This window comes from Colletotrichum aenigma (genome assembly GCF_013390185.1).
Source record: "Colletotrichum aenigma strain Cg56 chromosome Unknown KSG_Cg56_contig06, whole genome shotgun sequence".
NCBI classification, from domain to species: Eukaryota; Fungi; Ascomycota; class Sordariomycetes; order Glomerellales; family Glomerellaceae; genus Colletotrichum; species Colletotrichum aenigma.
The window spans coordinates 2852206-2866367 of record NW_023500912.1 but is presented as its reverse complement, the minus strand read 5'-3'; the positions used below and the strand labels follow the sequence as shown (position 1 = coordinate 2866367).

The window sequence follows — 14162 nt, the reverse complement described above, 5'->3', positions numbered from 1 at the left end:
GCTGTCGCTAATTGGAGACCACAGTCGTAATACTCGCGCGCTGCCGCCCGGGGGCCGTAGGGGCGTTTAGTCGCGGGACGGCTGATAACGATCTCCTGGGAGGATCAATCGCCCTGACGGTTGGACGGTGGGACGGAGATTCGTGGAGTTGGAAATGTTTCACTCGAAGCACGAAATATGCGGAGTGTGCACGCGTGGATACTGCAGCAGCAGGCGAAAGGACCATCTCGAGAAGTGGGCGGGGCGGGGAGGAGGAGTCGACGTGCTTTGGAAGCGAAAAGATGATCAGTGGGAACCAGAAAAGATGTTCGCAGGGTTTTTCTTTCTGACTTGGGGGTTGGGACGGACACACAGGGGGCATTGAACTGGAGTGCGAGTGCGTGTGCAGTGTATTGAGTGTGTGGTCTGAACAACATGGACGGCAGGCGAGATGAAACGCTGCATGTCTGAACACTGGCGACCGAGGTGTGTGATATTGCGAGAACGGTGGTGGCGAAATAGGGGCCATATGGGCCGGTGAGCCTTTTGGCATGTCTCCAGAGATATCGCGCAACGGTCCGTTGACGATGTTTCTTTTCCCAAGAGATTGTGATGTCCAATGGATGGCATGAGGTGAGATTGCGGCGGCAACGACAAGCGCTGTCAAGACTAGGCCTCACAGCCACGATTTTGAAAGGAGCCGTGATCCGGAGATGGCGCGCCGGGGAGCGGGCGGCGGACGGGTTTTAGTGGCTGTGGAGCCGGCGAAGAATAGCCCCAACGCCCAAGTGGTTGCAGTGAGCGGGGGATGCGCACAGACGATGAGACGTGTGGGAGGATTTGCAAAATTCCCACCACCACCGGGGGCCCACGAGAGCGAGGGTAGACGAGCACTTTCCTGCCCTCGAGGGTTGGGGAGGAAGATCATGGACGCTCGCCAGGGATCGCAGACTGGGGGGTTTGAGAATGGGCGGGCGAAAGATCTGGGTTCTAGAGCATTGAGCACGGAGGCGAAGGTGACAATCTCCAGACAAGACAAGACTGGGTATCGTTGGCTTGGTGTTTGGGTGCTAAGGTAGGGGTCGTGGGCCCGTGTTTCGCGTCGACTTGAAGTCTTTTTCCCCTCCTGCTTCTCGTCTTTGGGTTCTGCTTCTAGACGCCGTCTGACGTTAGCGTACAGATCCAGGCCCAAGCTTTCTGCAGCAAGTATCAAGAGAGTATGTGAAGTCGACTGACAGCAGATATCGTTGGTGGCCGTACTCGGTCCATCTGACACGACCAAGGAGCGAAGAATCGCGCAAGATAGGAGACGTAAGGTTATTGAGTGAGCAAGATGTTGCTGGGATGATGCTGCTGGGATGCGGCGACGCTAGCGTTCGTCGAGTTGGTCGGGTCATGGATGGTGACGGGTAATGGGTGGGAATTTGGAGTTGGTCGAAGCTCCGAGGTGGGTTGAATTCTTGTATATCCGCGACTCCATCCGCGGCAAGAGAGACTGGGATTCTTGGCTTCAAACAAGGCATTTGGCAATTGCCATTGGGAGTGCCGGCACGAGACGCTGTACTCTAGTCGCCCGGACAAGAGACGACGAGAAAACAGCCTGCGGGTTCGGGTCTTGGCAGAGAGATTTCGGTCCTTTCTTTTTCAAATTCCGTTTTAGACCTCGCCGTCACTTCCGGCGGCAGTGTGCGCCAACGGCAGCCAATCGAGCACACGGGCAGACCCATGATCTCTGGCTGCGCGGTAAAGATGGAAAGAAGCGGTGGCTGAGTCAAGAGCTCGGGGACCCATTACGGTACGTTACTGAGAACAGGTACGGGTAGCGAGGGGAAGAAGAAAAATGGTGAAGAAGCGGGCGGGAATGGCGTCGAGTGGCTGCCCAGGGAAAGAGCGGCCTGCAGCGATGCATCTCAACCCGACTGCTTGAGTGAGTGAGTGACTGACTGAGGAGTCCAGACTTTCATTTCTTGGGATGCCAATTTTGGCAGGCGCCGCAAGGTGCAGGCAGCGCCTGCCAGTCGAAGTAGTAGCGGACCCTTGCGTCTGGAGCTCGCTTAATTCGGGCAGGGGCCGCATGGACCTGGTTGACTGGATGAGGTGCATCGATCCTCAGAGCAGCGCGAGCCCCTTGTTCCAGATTTTGCTGTGAAGCATCGCGACCGAGGTACTGCAGCCATACAATTTGGGCGGGGAGGCTACATGTTTCGGCGTTCGCTGGTGACCCCTGGTTTCCAAGGCAAGCGTGGCGGCTACCCAAGAGTCAAGATCGCTGCAACCCCACGAGGACCGGTACCTTGCGGCGGGAGAGCAGCGCAGAAGGGTACTTACGGGCCAACGTCCCCACTTGGGCCTAGGGCCAGGTACCCCGACCCACCTACCCACCCACATCAGTACGTACTCTATCCACACAAGCGTGTAGCGCAGGCCATCTCCCGTCAGTCAACGTTGTTGCTGCTGCAGCTGCACTCGCAAAGTATCGGTGCCAAGACTCGCACTTCAACCTCAACCCTTCCCTGTCAAACACCAACCCGGGGCTCTTGTACGCAACGACGTCGACTGGCGCCCAGCACTCCCCATCAGAAACACGCGCTCTTTTCCCTGGCTCTTCGTCCCATAACGAGACCCGTCCGACCCTATGGCCGGCCCCCCGGCATTCGAGTGCTTTTACACGCTCTTTGGCCAGAATCCCCCTGTCCGAGTGCCATCCCGCCCGCGTGCCTCCACTGCTGTCGTTTTGGATCGCGACTTCCAAGATGCGCCGCATGGGTGTTTGCCTGTCGTTCGGGTCCCTTCTCCGTCGATCATGGCTCGCTCGCCCACCCTGCAGCGGCCGAGAGATGTAGAGTGGAGGAAAAAACCATGAGTCTGGGCAGATGAGTGACGGTAGGGATGGCATGGGTAAGGCGGCAGCTCGTCGTGAGGTGCCTAGTGCCTGGTGTGGTGACACGCTCGTGATATTAAACCCAACCTGGGCCTCGCATCCCAAAACGGTCTTGACCTCACCTCCTCACCCACCCGCCATCAACGCCTCTTTCTTCTTGTGCTGGCCACCGCCTCGCTAATTCGGGACGAACAAGGCAGAAACAATCGCATTGTTTCCCTTTTCCCTTGAGGCCTGTTATCGAGACCGCCCTACCTTAATCTCCGTCGCTTCTTTGTCGTACGCGCTTGAGGAAGCCAGGCCTCCTGCCTTTAACCCTCCATTGTTCCTTCCTCGGATCAACTCGACTGTTCGCTCGCCTCACCTCTCACCTCTCACCTGACCTCGACGCTCGAATTCACCTCTACCGCCGCCCCACTTCGACCGAAAGAAAGAGATAGAATCGACTGCTGGCCTCGACCGCATGTAGTACACAAAGACGGCCGCCCATTTCCTGTTTTCGTAGCCCTCTTCAGTTCTTGACTCAGCTGGTACCTGACTGCGCCGGACGTCTTAATCACAACAACAGATTTACGCCTCGGCCACCACTCACACAACCCTTCTCTCACACAGCCTTCCATTCAGACTTGCTCTGTTCACTTCTCAGTCTCGGCCACCTCAACTCAGTATTTCTGGCAGAGCTAGACCTCTTCCTTACAACTTCTGGAAAAAGTTTTATCTTCTTTTCAAAAACCTGCAGGAAAAAAAAACAAATCAGCCAACCCAACTTCGATTCTTCTGGAAGACTCGACCAGCAGACGCTCTTTCCCGCGCTAGACCCTGCCTCTCTTGGTTTGTTCACCTACCTCCCGTTGTTCACAACAACCAGCCCTAATATTTATTTTTCTCAGCCCATCACTCACTTTTTTGTGATCTTCACAAAACACTTCCCTGATTCACATTTCCAGAATCAGGCCCATCACAAGAATCATCTTTTGATCCTCAGCATCAACACAAATACCCTTATCCCCTCACTTTCCTTCTCACACCACTCACACCCACATCACAAATTTCACAATGGCGCGCAGTAACACTCTTGCTTTCGTCGTTGCCTGCCTGTTGGGCGCGCCTCAGCTTGCCAGCTCCCACACCTGGGTTGAGCAGCTCAACCGTGTCGCTGCCAATGGCACTCTTGTCGGTCCTGCTGGCTTTTCCAACGGCTGGCACGGTCGTGATGCCTCCTTCAACGACGAGGCCTTCACTAACCGCATCCCCAACGAGGGCTTCAACCTTTGCAAGCAGAACCTTCAGGGCACACAGAACTCTCAGTTCCCTCACCTGACCGCTGCTCCCGGCGACTATGTCTCCCTCCGCTACCAGGAGAACGGTCACGTCACCAAGCCTGAGAACCCCCCCAACAAGCCTCTGAACCGCGGTACTGTCTTCGTCTATGGCACCACTAACCCCAGAGCCAACGACACCCTCTTCGACGTTCATCGCCAGTGGACTGCTGATGGCAAGGGTGGTGACGCCCGTGGCAAGCTCTTGGCTACCCGCAACTACGACGATGGCCAGTGCTACCAGGTCAACGGCGAGTCCATCTCCACCGACCGTCAGTCCAAGTTCCCTCACCAAGCTGCCCAGCCCATGGGAGCCGATATCTGGTGCCAGTCGGCTGTCCAGCTCCCCGAGGATGTTGCCCAGAACTCCGAGTACACTCTCTACTGGGTCTGGTCCTGGCCTACTCTGAAGGCCTCTGCCGTTGCCAACTCCAAGAATGGCCAGTTCGCCGACTTCCCCTCCGACTTCAAGGGCGACAAGCGTGCCGTCACCTCTGATGATGTCACGACCGCTGAGATCTACTCTAGCTGCTCCACCATCAAGGTCCAGGGAGAGGCCCTCGTCAAGAGCGCCAACGCTGCCTCTGCCTCTACCTCCAACAAGCAGCAAGCTAACGCGCTGGCCGCCTTCAACTTCCCTGAGAAGCCCAACTACAACGCCATCGCCGTCAAGGACCAGATCCAGAACCAGTTCCAGGTTGACGTCAAGGGCGACGATACCCCCAGCAACTCGACCATTCCCGGTAACGGCGCTGAGAAGGTTGTCTCTTCCTCTGCCCCGACCACTCCCACGCCTACTCCCACGCCCACTGGCGACAAGGTCCGCACCGTCACCGTCACGGCCGCTCCTGTGACTCTGTACTCGATGCTCACCGTCACCATCGCTCCTCAGGCGACCCCGACTCCCTCGCAGAACCCTGCCAACCCTGCCAAGTTCGTCGACGGCGCTGCTCCCGCTTCGGTCAGCCCTACTCCCTTCCTGAAGGGTCGCCACGTCCGCGGCAAGGACTCCTGGAACTTCAATCCTCGCATCTAAGCCACGGAGGTTACTTGCTTGAGGAAGGGCCACATTATCCTTTCAGCAGTCTCACCAACAGACTTCACTCACAGCAATGACTTCCCTGCTTGAATGTTTCTCTTCTCACATTGCGGTCCTGGTTCGACCGGTTTCTTTTCTTTCCTTTCTCGTCATTACGACTCATTGACGCTTCTGACCCCACGCATTCCATGAACACCCTTGCCGCAATACCACTTTTGGGCATTCTTTCATTTTTCATCGGCCAAACAGTACATACAAAGGATACAGGGCATTGTTTCTCTTTCAACCCCCCTCTCCGGATTCACGGTTACGGAATTGGACAACAGTCATGAGGTCAACGGAGTATGAAGGGCATTTGAATTTTACAGGATACACCCCCAGGCGGAACGGGGTGGGGACGGAAAAGGGTTCAGGTTTTTCATCACAATTGGAGGGGCATACAAACGGTACTGGCATGTGCTGGGGCGTTCAAAGGGGGATTGACCTTTTCGGATGATACCACCTCTCTCTTTCCTTTTTTTCTTTACTTTTCAGGTCTCTCTTCAAGGATTCTATCATGTTTCTGGTCATATGGGTCTCCCACGAGGCCTCATCTTTTCTTGTTTTCTAGATCCTTTCCAGATTTGGGTGTCCCCCTTCCAGGTTGTGTGGCTCGACGCGACACTTAAGGGACGTGGGATGAAACTTGGAGGATGGCTTCGGATGAACGGGGGACTCATGGATGGAAGCCAGTACACTGGGCTAGATGCTCCAGTAGGTAGTCAAATGGAATCAAGTACAATCACTTCTTTGTTGCCTCGTGACACGCCAAGGTTATCGTGACTAACTTCCCAGTGATGACGTACCGTGACTCAGCCCTCGCTCTCCTGGACTTTGAGCGGGAATGTGCATTAAAGTGAGCGCCCAGGGAGTTGAAGTGAGCTTGACCTTGGCCTCTTTGACATGTTCCAAGCTGACTGCGCGCTTTCCAAGCTCACACCTGAATGAACCCAGGAGTTGGATCCATGGAGATGGGATGACTCAAAGCTGACATCAATGCGAAATGGGCCAAGGTTTGGATGACAATACTCTCTCATGGGGACTTGTTTGCTTGGATGGTTGGCTGATGGCCATGGCTTGAGCTCGCAGAGCATTATTATCCCACGCAACATCAAGGACTTGGACGAATCCGCGAGCGCTGATTGCTTGCCTCCATGACGACGAAGACAAAAAGTTGTACCTGGGAGCGTGTTTTTGTTCCGTGGAAAGTTGGATGCTATCTAGGCTTGTCTGGCTTCTCAGCTCTAGGACGGAGAGAACCATCACGTCGGCAACGGCGCGAAAACGATTATCATGTTTTGTCATCAGACGACTACCGCGGCTCTTTTAGTAATTCCAGTCCAGGAATAATACATGGTGGGAGGTCTAGAAAAGCTCCAATGGATCTGAAACCAGCCTTGGGCGCCCACTAAACCGGGATGCTGGGGTTGGGCATATCCATGGGAAACATGTGACTCCAGTCGATTGCTTCCTCCTCCGAGGCGTCCCTGAAAGCCCGTAGCTCGTCTCGACCCCTGCAAGACCCGTTCATTCTCTGCAAAGCTTACATCTCGCCGCACTGGGTGATGACCACATCCTGGTTGGGCTGGTCCTTGCCGCGATAGCCCGTCTTGGTGGCTTCCATCATCTTTACGACATCCATGCCGTCGACGACCTTGCCGAAGACGACATGCTTGTTGTCGAGGAAGGGCGTCGGGACCGTGGTGATGAAGAACTGGGAGCCGTTGGTGTTGGGGCCGGCGTTCTGGATTTCGGTGTTAGTGAAACTTGGTCGCGAGAAGCCGTCGCCGCGAATCCCCCGGGCTGAGACAGAATAGACGGGGCGCAAATCAGGAAAAGTTGGGTAGAGAAGAGAAACATGAGAAAATCACGCCATGGGAGGCCGGATGGGAGAACTTACCGCCATGGAAAGCAGACCGGGTTGGTCGTGCTTCAGGTTGAAGTTCTCGTCGGCGAACTTGGTCGTGCCGTAGATGCATGTGCTCCCCGTCCCGTCGCCGTTCAGGAAATCGCCGCCCTGGCACATGAATCCCTGGATCTACACGTCATGAATCCGTTAGCACCTCTGTATTCCCAAACTTCATCGCGCTTCTGTTTCGACATGCACGACTGCGGGGAGTAACTGACTATACGGTGGAACTTGGAGCCCTTGTAGCCCTGCGGCCGGCCCTGGGCGTTCTTGGACTCGCCGGTGCAGAACTGGCGGAAGTTCTCAGCCGTCTTTGGCACAACATCGTTGAAGAGCTCGAACGTGATGCGGCCCAGAGGCTCACCTACGCAGCACAAACGTCAGCGAACACCGCGGGGAAACGTGGGCCCGCAGGCTCGGGATGACCGGGGTCGGGAGGGAAGAAAAGAGGAGCGGGCGCCGGAGACTGGAAAGTCAAAAAGAGCCAAGCCGGGGCTGAGAATGTCAACGCCACGATCTCGTCGGCGATGACAGCAGTCAAGATAAGAAGGAACCCTCCCCTGTCGAACCGCCTGATCGGTGGCAGCGGGTAGTGCATGCAGCACAGAACCTTCGAGCCCAGGCCGTCCGTCTCGGCGGGTTGCCCACGTGCCCGAGATGTGCGAATGGCTTCATGACTTCACGACTTCCAAGACATAGTGTCTGGCCGACGGCTTCACTAGTCCATCCGGCGCCGAGCCCATTTCCCCCATCCTTCACGTCCCCGCACCGCCGAGCTGGTGGTCCCCAATGAGGAAAGGATTTCACATACCGCCAAGCGTAATATCAAAAAACACCCTGTTGACGCGATGTGTTAGTCTCTTGGGTGCTGCCGAGGCGTGGGCGCGCGACAATAATGGGCAAGGTCGGGGTAAACTCAAGACCCTTCTTTTTCGCTTCCCCGCCTTTGGAGGTTGGGGTACGTTGGACGCGTGGAGCTCAGCCACCGCGATACCTGCAGCCCATGCTTGCGCTGGACGAGCGGTCCCCGTTTGTAGAAGTGGTGGCGAGAGGAAGAGCAAGAGTGAGATAAGGCAGGTGTGCGGCGGAGCTCAATGCAGCCAAGGGGAGGTGCAAGTCAAGATCTTGCGGGGTGTAACATCAAAAGAAAGAGAGACAGCGGTTGAACAACTTACAGCGGGTTGCCGGATTCCGGGAGCTTTGTGGGAGGCATGGCTGGTAGAGTCGGCCGCGCGATACGTGTGTGAGTGAGTGTACCTGTGGGTGGGTTGAGCCAGAGAAATCAAATGGCGCTTCTTCTTCTGCTGCTGCTGCCTCCGTGGTCCTGGTCGTCTGGTCGTTTTCCGCGCACCCGGGAATGGGGCTGTGTTCGGAACTGGTGGGAAGGCGGTCGAGAACTCGCCTGAATCTGAGTTGGTTGGAAAAACGATTCGTCGGCTGGTGAGATGTGGGAACAGAGTTGTGAGGGGTACCTTGGAGGGGACTGGAGCCGAGTTGTCGGAACGGCTGGTAAAGAGTGGGTACCTCTTCCGCCGGGGCACAGCCGTTTGCATGCCCGGGCGGAGGTGCGGTGAGTACTCAGTATGACCTGCCCAAATGGGTCAATCTTTTGGCGTTTGGCATTCCTTCGAAGAAATGCCTCAACTAGGTACCGAGGCTTTCAAAGATCGTCTCCATTCAACGTTGGCGTATTCGAAAGGTCTCATGGTAGGTGCGTGCCAGTTTGGACAGTCCTTATCTAAGTTACACCCGGTCTTGTCGCAGGACGTCAAGACGCGAGGCCCATCTTGATGCTTAATACAGCAATGCCACTTTCCAAAGCCAAATCACCGTGTATTACTTGTAGCTACCCAAAATGATGCTGGTCAAGTGGAAGACCCAATAACCTCATATCCTCGACATAAACGCATCCATTTATGCAGCCGGGGGTTGGCCGTGCCCAGTTCTCAATGGCTTCCGTCCGTAGATCGACCAGCTAGCAATGTCAGAAAAGCTTTCACGACAGGGGGCCCCAGGTGCCTGCGGGAGTCTTACACATTGAAATAAGCGTGAATGCTTGTATCGTTAAGTTCCTTTCGAGCCTCCATCGCAATTATGTGAACCTCTGCTTTGGACATATCCAAAGCTCGCGTCAACGGAGCCATGAGAAGTCCATCCAGATTAGGCGAAAGATTCTCGTTGTTCCATGCTCCTAGGTTCTTGTGCTTCTTGTCCTGGGGCCAAGAGTTCGTCGGCCATTTAAACCGTTTCACGTTAACGTCTTGGAACCCGATCTCTGTGAGCATGCTCTCAAAGTGGCTGACGTCTTCAAATGGGGACCCGAGCTTTTCTAGCGCCTCAAAGCAGAGAGAAAAAGCCCTCATAAGTTTGCTGTCCTTCGGGATGGTGTCATCGTCTGTTTTCGGGAAGAAGTCGATATCGTTCAGCTCAAGATATCCTCCGGGAGTGAGATTTCTGATAGCAGAGAGATTAGTGGTCAGAAGAAGTATCAAACCCGAGTAAACTTACTCGAAGCAACTCTGGATGAACTTTCTCCAATCACGAATGCTACCCTTCATCATCCGGCTGTGGATATAGTCAAAGGGCTCATTGAAAGTCCACGGCTCCTCGATGTCGTCGATCTCGAAACGAACATTAGAGGGGACACTAAAGCCGCAGTCAGCAAGCTAATCGCAGAGGAACCCCTTGGGCTTCTTACAACTCGGGCTGAGAAGGAGACAAGTCAACGCCAATGACCTATATCAGACTATTAGTGTTGTTTGCATTGGAGGTGCCGTGGGATTCATTCACCTCGGCATCGGTGTGGTCCTCCCCGAATTCGATCGCCCACATGCCAGTGCCGGTGCCGGCATCCAAGACACGTCCGACTTTCGAGTTCTTTTCATTGGGCGGCGCAGTTCCCAGGGCATAGTCAAAAGTCTCAAGGTAGAGATTGTGTACAAGGTCTGCCGCGTTGTAAGCGATGAGCCTGATACCCTACCAAAAAACCATACCGAGTCTGTCCAGCTCTGTGTCATCATTAGGTGCCCAGTACTCTGCTTGAATCAGCCTTTGCTCGATCTCGTAGGGCTCGGATGTGCGCATACTCCCGTCCTTGTATCTGTGGTAAGTCCTTCCATTTTCCAGCCTGGACTCAAATATCGATTCTGCGACGGTTGAGGTAGAGCGCGCGACACTGCCCTACAAGCCACGATATTAACATCTGCTCGCAAAAGGACTGTCCACTTTGGACCGGATTTCTCGGCCACTCACACCATTCAGCGATACGTTGTCGTCCGCATCCTACAGCGAACGTGTCAGTGTGTGCGCACGTCACGACCGATTCAGGAACATCTCACCTCTTCAGCCGCAATTGCGGCCGCCGCAGCGACATCGCCCTCATTCGCACCGGCCGCGGTCGTCTCGGCGGCAGCTCCCTGACCGGGCTCCTGGGGTCGCTCAGTTCCCGTGGGTGCGGCGGCAGTGGGGCTGTTGTTGTCGGACATTTTTCTTCCCAGGCGCGAGTGAATGGCGCCCCGATTTAAAACTTGTCGGCAAAGTGAGTATGTGCGCTCGAGAGCAGGAGAAAATCAAATATTGCAAGGCCGAGATTTCGACCTGGGAGATCTTGGGTATTGAGTAACGTCGCCCTACCCCTCTTCTCGGCTGGAGACGAATTATCCATGTTTGCCCACTTCCAGATTCTACACGTATCTGCGACGAAACCCTGGTAAATGGGGAGCATTTACCAGAAGCGGCAGCTGGCGTGCGGCACAGCAATTGACGGGCCTGTGACATTGATTCCTCCATGGCGGTGTGCTTTTTCTTATCATACGTACCACAATGTTGCCATCGCTTTTCTCATTACATCTGACGTAGTGAATGCCCAGTATGGATCGCAATATCACCTTTGTATATCTCGGATCTGTCTACCAAATTTTGGCAATTGGCATTCCGCACAAGCCCAACGCCAGCCGCTGGCTCTGCCAACGTTCGCTCATAACCTGTCGCCTGCCACCACTATATCACATACGACCATATCCATCGGAAAATTCGGGATCCCGTCCGCTCTCCCAGGGACAAGCCGATGAGAGCCGGAGTAGTAGTCGGGTCGGTGACGACCGGCGAATGCCTGGTGTTGTATGTCTTTTTGGCAGTTTTGTTGGCTTGAGGCTGGTATCCGTTCTCAAACACGGCGGCCATTTGGGGATAGGACAAGCACCATCTAGCTGGGTAGTGAGTTTGGTTATGGCCCTTTGAATGCTTGTAATGCTTATATAAACTCGACATACGTTTTCGCCGTGGTTGTCGAACGTACGCGCGAGCCCGGTGACTAGACACGAATCCACCATGATAATTGTACACAACCACGTGTTTGCCTTGGTAGGCGCGGGTTGACAGTTCAAAGTACATACAGTTTCGGTGTTCAATTAGCAAACAAGGAAGTAAGTCTACGACTGGTTGATAGCTGTCATTCCTTGGTTTCGTTGCTGGAACACATGGCATTTGGAGAACGAGTTCTCAACTCGCCAAGTTCTGGATCGCGGAGTAGTGTCAGTCGAAGCGAAGCCGGCCCTCGTCTCGAGTTGCCGCTCTGCAACCTGACTGGAACTGCATGCCGCAGGCTGTCTATACACAGTCAATCCATCGGGCACAAGGCAGCCTACGTCGCATCATGCTTGAACCCCTTATACTCCCGAATGGGCCGTCGCAAAGAGCTCGTCTGAGTTCAACCCCAGTAGCTTGCGACCACTCGAAATTACGATCGAGACGTCCAGAGACCCCCGCGGCGAGGGTGTCGTTGCCAACTTCAGGGGGCATGATCACCGAATATATCTGAAATCCAACAATACAGAAGAGACCAAGGATCGACGGGGCCCCATCCGGCGCAGCTCGCGGAAGGGTCCTCTTCCGTCGGGCCTCCCTAGCACGGAACACCCTCCGTTCCGGAGCCGGCCGCGTCCGCGCAGGCCACCTCAATAACTATGACACTTGACAGGAATGCTTGGCCCTTCCGGACTCGAGTAATTGAACAGCACTGACCCCCTGATAACCCGAGTAAAAAAAACCATCTTCCCTGATGTCGGAGGGTTCCCCATGACTATGAACCCAAGGGAGGGCCGCCGCTGTACATAAGCTTCTTCACCTGAAAAAAGCTTGGTGTCGCAGTTGAAACAATAGATCAGCCACACGAGCTAGACGTGCATGTCTGCAGCTCGTGTCTTTCGCAGACAAACCCAAAGTCTGTCTGGGCAGATTTTAAATTGCACGACACAGGCTAAGAGGTTCTCGCGAACGAACTTCTCATCCCAGGGACCTCCCTCCCTGCGGACCATGAAGACTTTCCGTAAATGAGCCCTGCGAGGTCTTCCCGCTCTTCTCAGACACGTTATTGGCAAGGATGCCACATAGGAAGCAAGTAATACGCAGTCTCGCGTGCCAGTCGCCCCACGCGTAGCATGGCCTTTTCCCGCCCCTCTTCCTTTCGTCGTAGCCGCCCATGAAGTATCTTTGCTGCCGCACTTCTCTCCGGACGCCCAGAAGCACAACCCTCCCGCGGCTTGTTTAACCGCTGGCCGGTGGGGAAAGGAACGCAAAGGAAGGAGACAGGCACGGAAGCGGAGGCCCAGGATTCGGACGCGTAACCGGACTTCGGGTTGATTGAATGACTGCCCCGCCCAGCCCTCGGCCAAGAGAGGCTGGGAACGGGGCCAAGAGGACCTCCTCATCGCTCCACACCTCCGTACCAACCATCGTCTCCGTCGTCGCACACGACCAGAGATGTGGACAAAAAGAACTGCGCCATGTCGTGCAATCTGGAAGGACGGAAAGAATTCTTGACCCGATTTCTCGCATCAAAGTTCCTGAGTTGACAGCAGCAAGTGTCCCATTCTGACAACGAAACTAAACCGTCTCCGTCGGGCGGCGCGGAGTTCCAAAATCTGACCGTCCGGGCGTAGACCATCCTCGCCCTTTGCCGTGTTGCCCGCCGCCGCCGTTATCGCAGGGGCTTGCGCTGGGAAGCTTGATTCCAGCAAGTCCAGCCCGCTCCCCGGATGGCGCGGCGTCAAAGATCGACAGCACCAGCCAGGGTGTGCGGAGGGGACGAGGGGGGCCCGCAATGTGCACAAAGGAGTTGGGGTTCCATCGAAAATGATCTCATCCATTCCTGCCGACGACCAATTGGCTCATGGCAAGTCTTGAACCAGTCCAGTTCTTTTTTGCTGCAGACTGCAAGAGCAGCAAAACAACCCGTAATAATGGCATCGTGAGACCCCGTCGCCCTCACACGACCGGGGGTGCTGTTATGTTTCGAACGCGGTTCCCCCACATAACCCACGCATGGCCGGGTTGACAGGTCGCCTGCGCGCTCTCGCGCGCGCCAGTTGTATCCGTTTTGCGAAGTGATCACGGTTGCGTCAAGACAGAGTGCCGGCGGCGAGAAGGGCAAGACACGGCGAAGTCTATTGGACGCCGGTGCTCGGCAGTGGGAGTAGCCAAGATCTATGATTTGCGATTTTGGAGGCATGATTTGCAATTCGACATCGGGACATGTAGGTCGTCCGTGAATATTATCACAAATGGCCTGCATAGCCCCTCGCGCCAGTCGTGCCCCGCGAGAGACAACCAACACCGCATATGATGGCATCTGCATTCCCCCGATGAACCCGCGACGAAGGAGAAGCTCGGGAGCCTCCAAACGACTCGTGGCCTGACATCACTTTCTTCGGGATCGAAGCTTGGGTCGTATCATTTCATCCTCGGGAACCTGTGGGCAGAAAACGGGTTTTGTCTCTTTTTACCCGCAGCGCACGGGAATGGTCAGATGGTGTGCAAAAGATTAAGCTTGCGGGTGTCGGCATGTTGCGATAGCTGACCACGAGTTCCCGGCATTCCCGCTGGGAGACTCGTGGTGTGTGTTCGGCGCCAGCCTCTGAGATCTGGCGACGATTCCCTCCAACGACGATAAGAAGGTCGGCTGGTTTGTTTAAGGCCGTTCAGGGTCCACCAGCACCC

The 14162-nt window shown here is 55.3% G+C and overlaps 3 protein-coding genes across 3 annotated transcripts; 1 reads left to right on the top strand and 2 right to left on the bottom strand.

Annotated features, from left to right (window-relative positions):
* Nucleotides 1-3916: 3916 nt before the first annotated feature.
* CGCA056_v009809 (uncharacterized protein) lies at nucleotides 3917-5215 on the top strand (the record flags this gene model as incomplete). The annotated part of the gene is made up of 1 exon (XM_037325056.1): nucleotides 3917-5215. One exon carries the CDS (start codon nucleotides 3917-3919, stop codon nucleotides 5213-5215), a length of 1299 nt encoding a protein of 432 aa, XP_037177144.1.
* Nucleotides 5216-6800: 1585 nt separating this feature from the next.
* CYP3 (Peptidyl-prolyl cis-trans isomerase H) lies at nucleotides 6801-8379 on the bottom strand (the record flags this gene model as incomplete). Its single annotated transcript, XM_037325055.1, has 5 exons — nucleotides 6801-7001; nucleotides 7158-7295; nucleotides 7385-7530; nucleotides 7978-8003; nucleotides 8342-8379. The coding sequence occupies 5 exons, from the start codon at nucleotides 8377-8379 to the stop codon at nucleotides 6801-6803; spliced, it is 549 nt and encodes a 182-aa protein (XP_037177143.1).
* A 701-nt stretch (nucleotides 8380-9080) lies between these two features.
* On the bottom strand, nucleotides 9081-10651 carry LAE1-0 (Secondary metabolism regulator LAE1; the record flags this gene model as incomplete). Its single annotated transcript, XM_037325054.1, has 8 exons — nucleotides 9081-9141; nucleotides 9201-9620; nucleotides 9675-9812; nucleotides 9865-9902; nucleotides 9957-10111; nucleotides 10160-10346; nucleotides 10419-10448; nucleotides 10505-10651. 8 exons carry the CDS (start codon nucleotides 10649-10651, stop codon nucleotides 9081-9083), a joined length of 1176 nt encoding a protein of 391 aa, XP_037176981.1.
* Between the last annotated feature and the right edge of the window lie 3511 nt (nucleotides 10652-14162).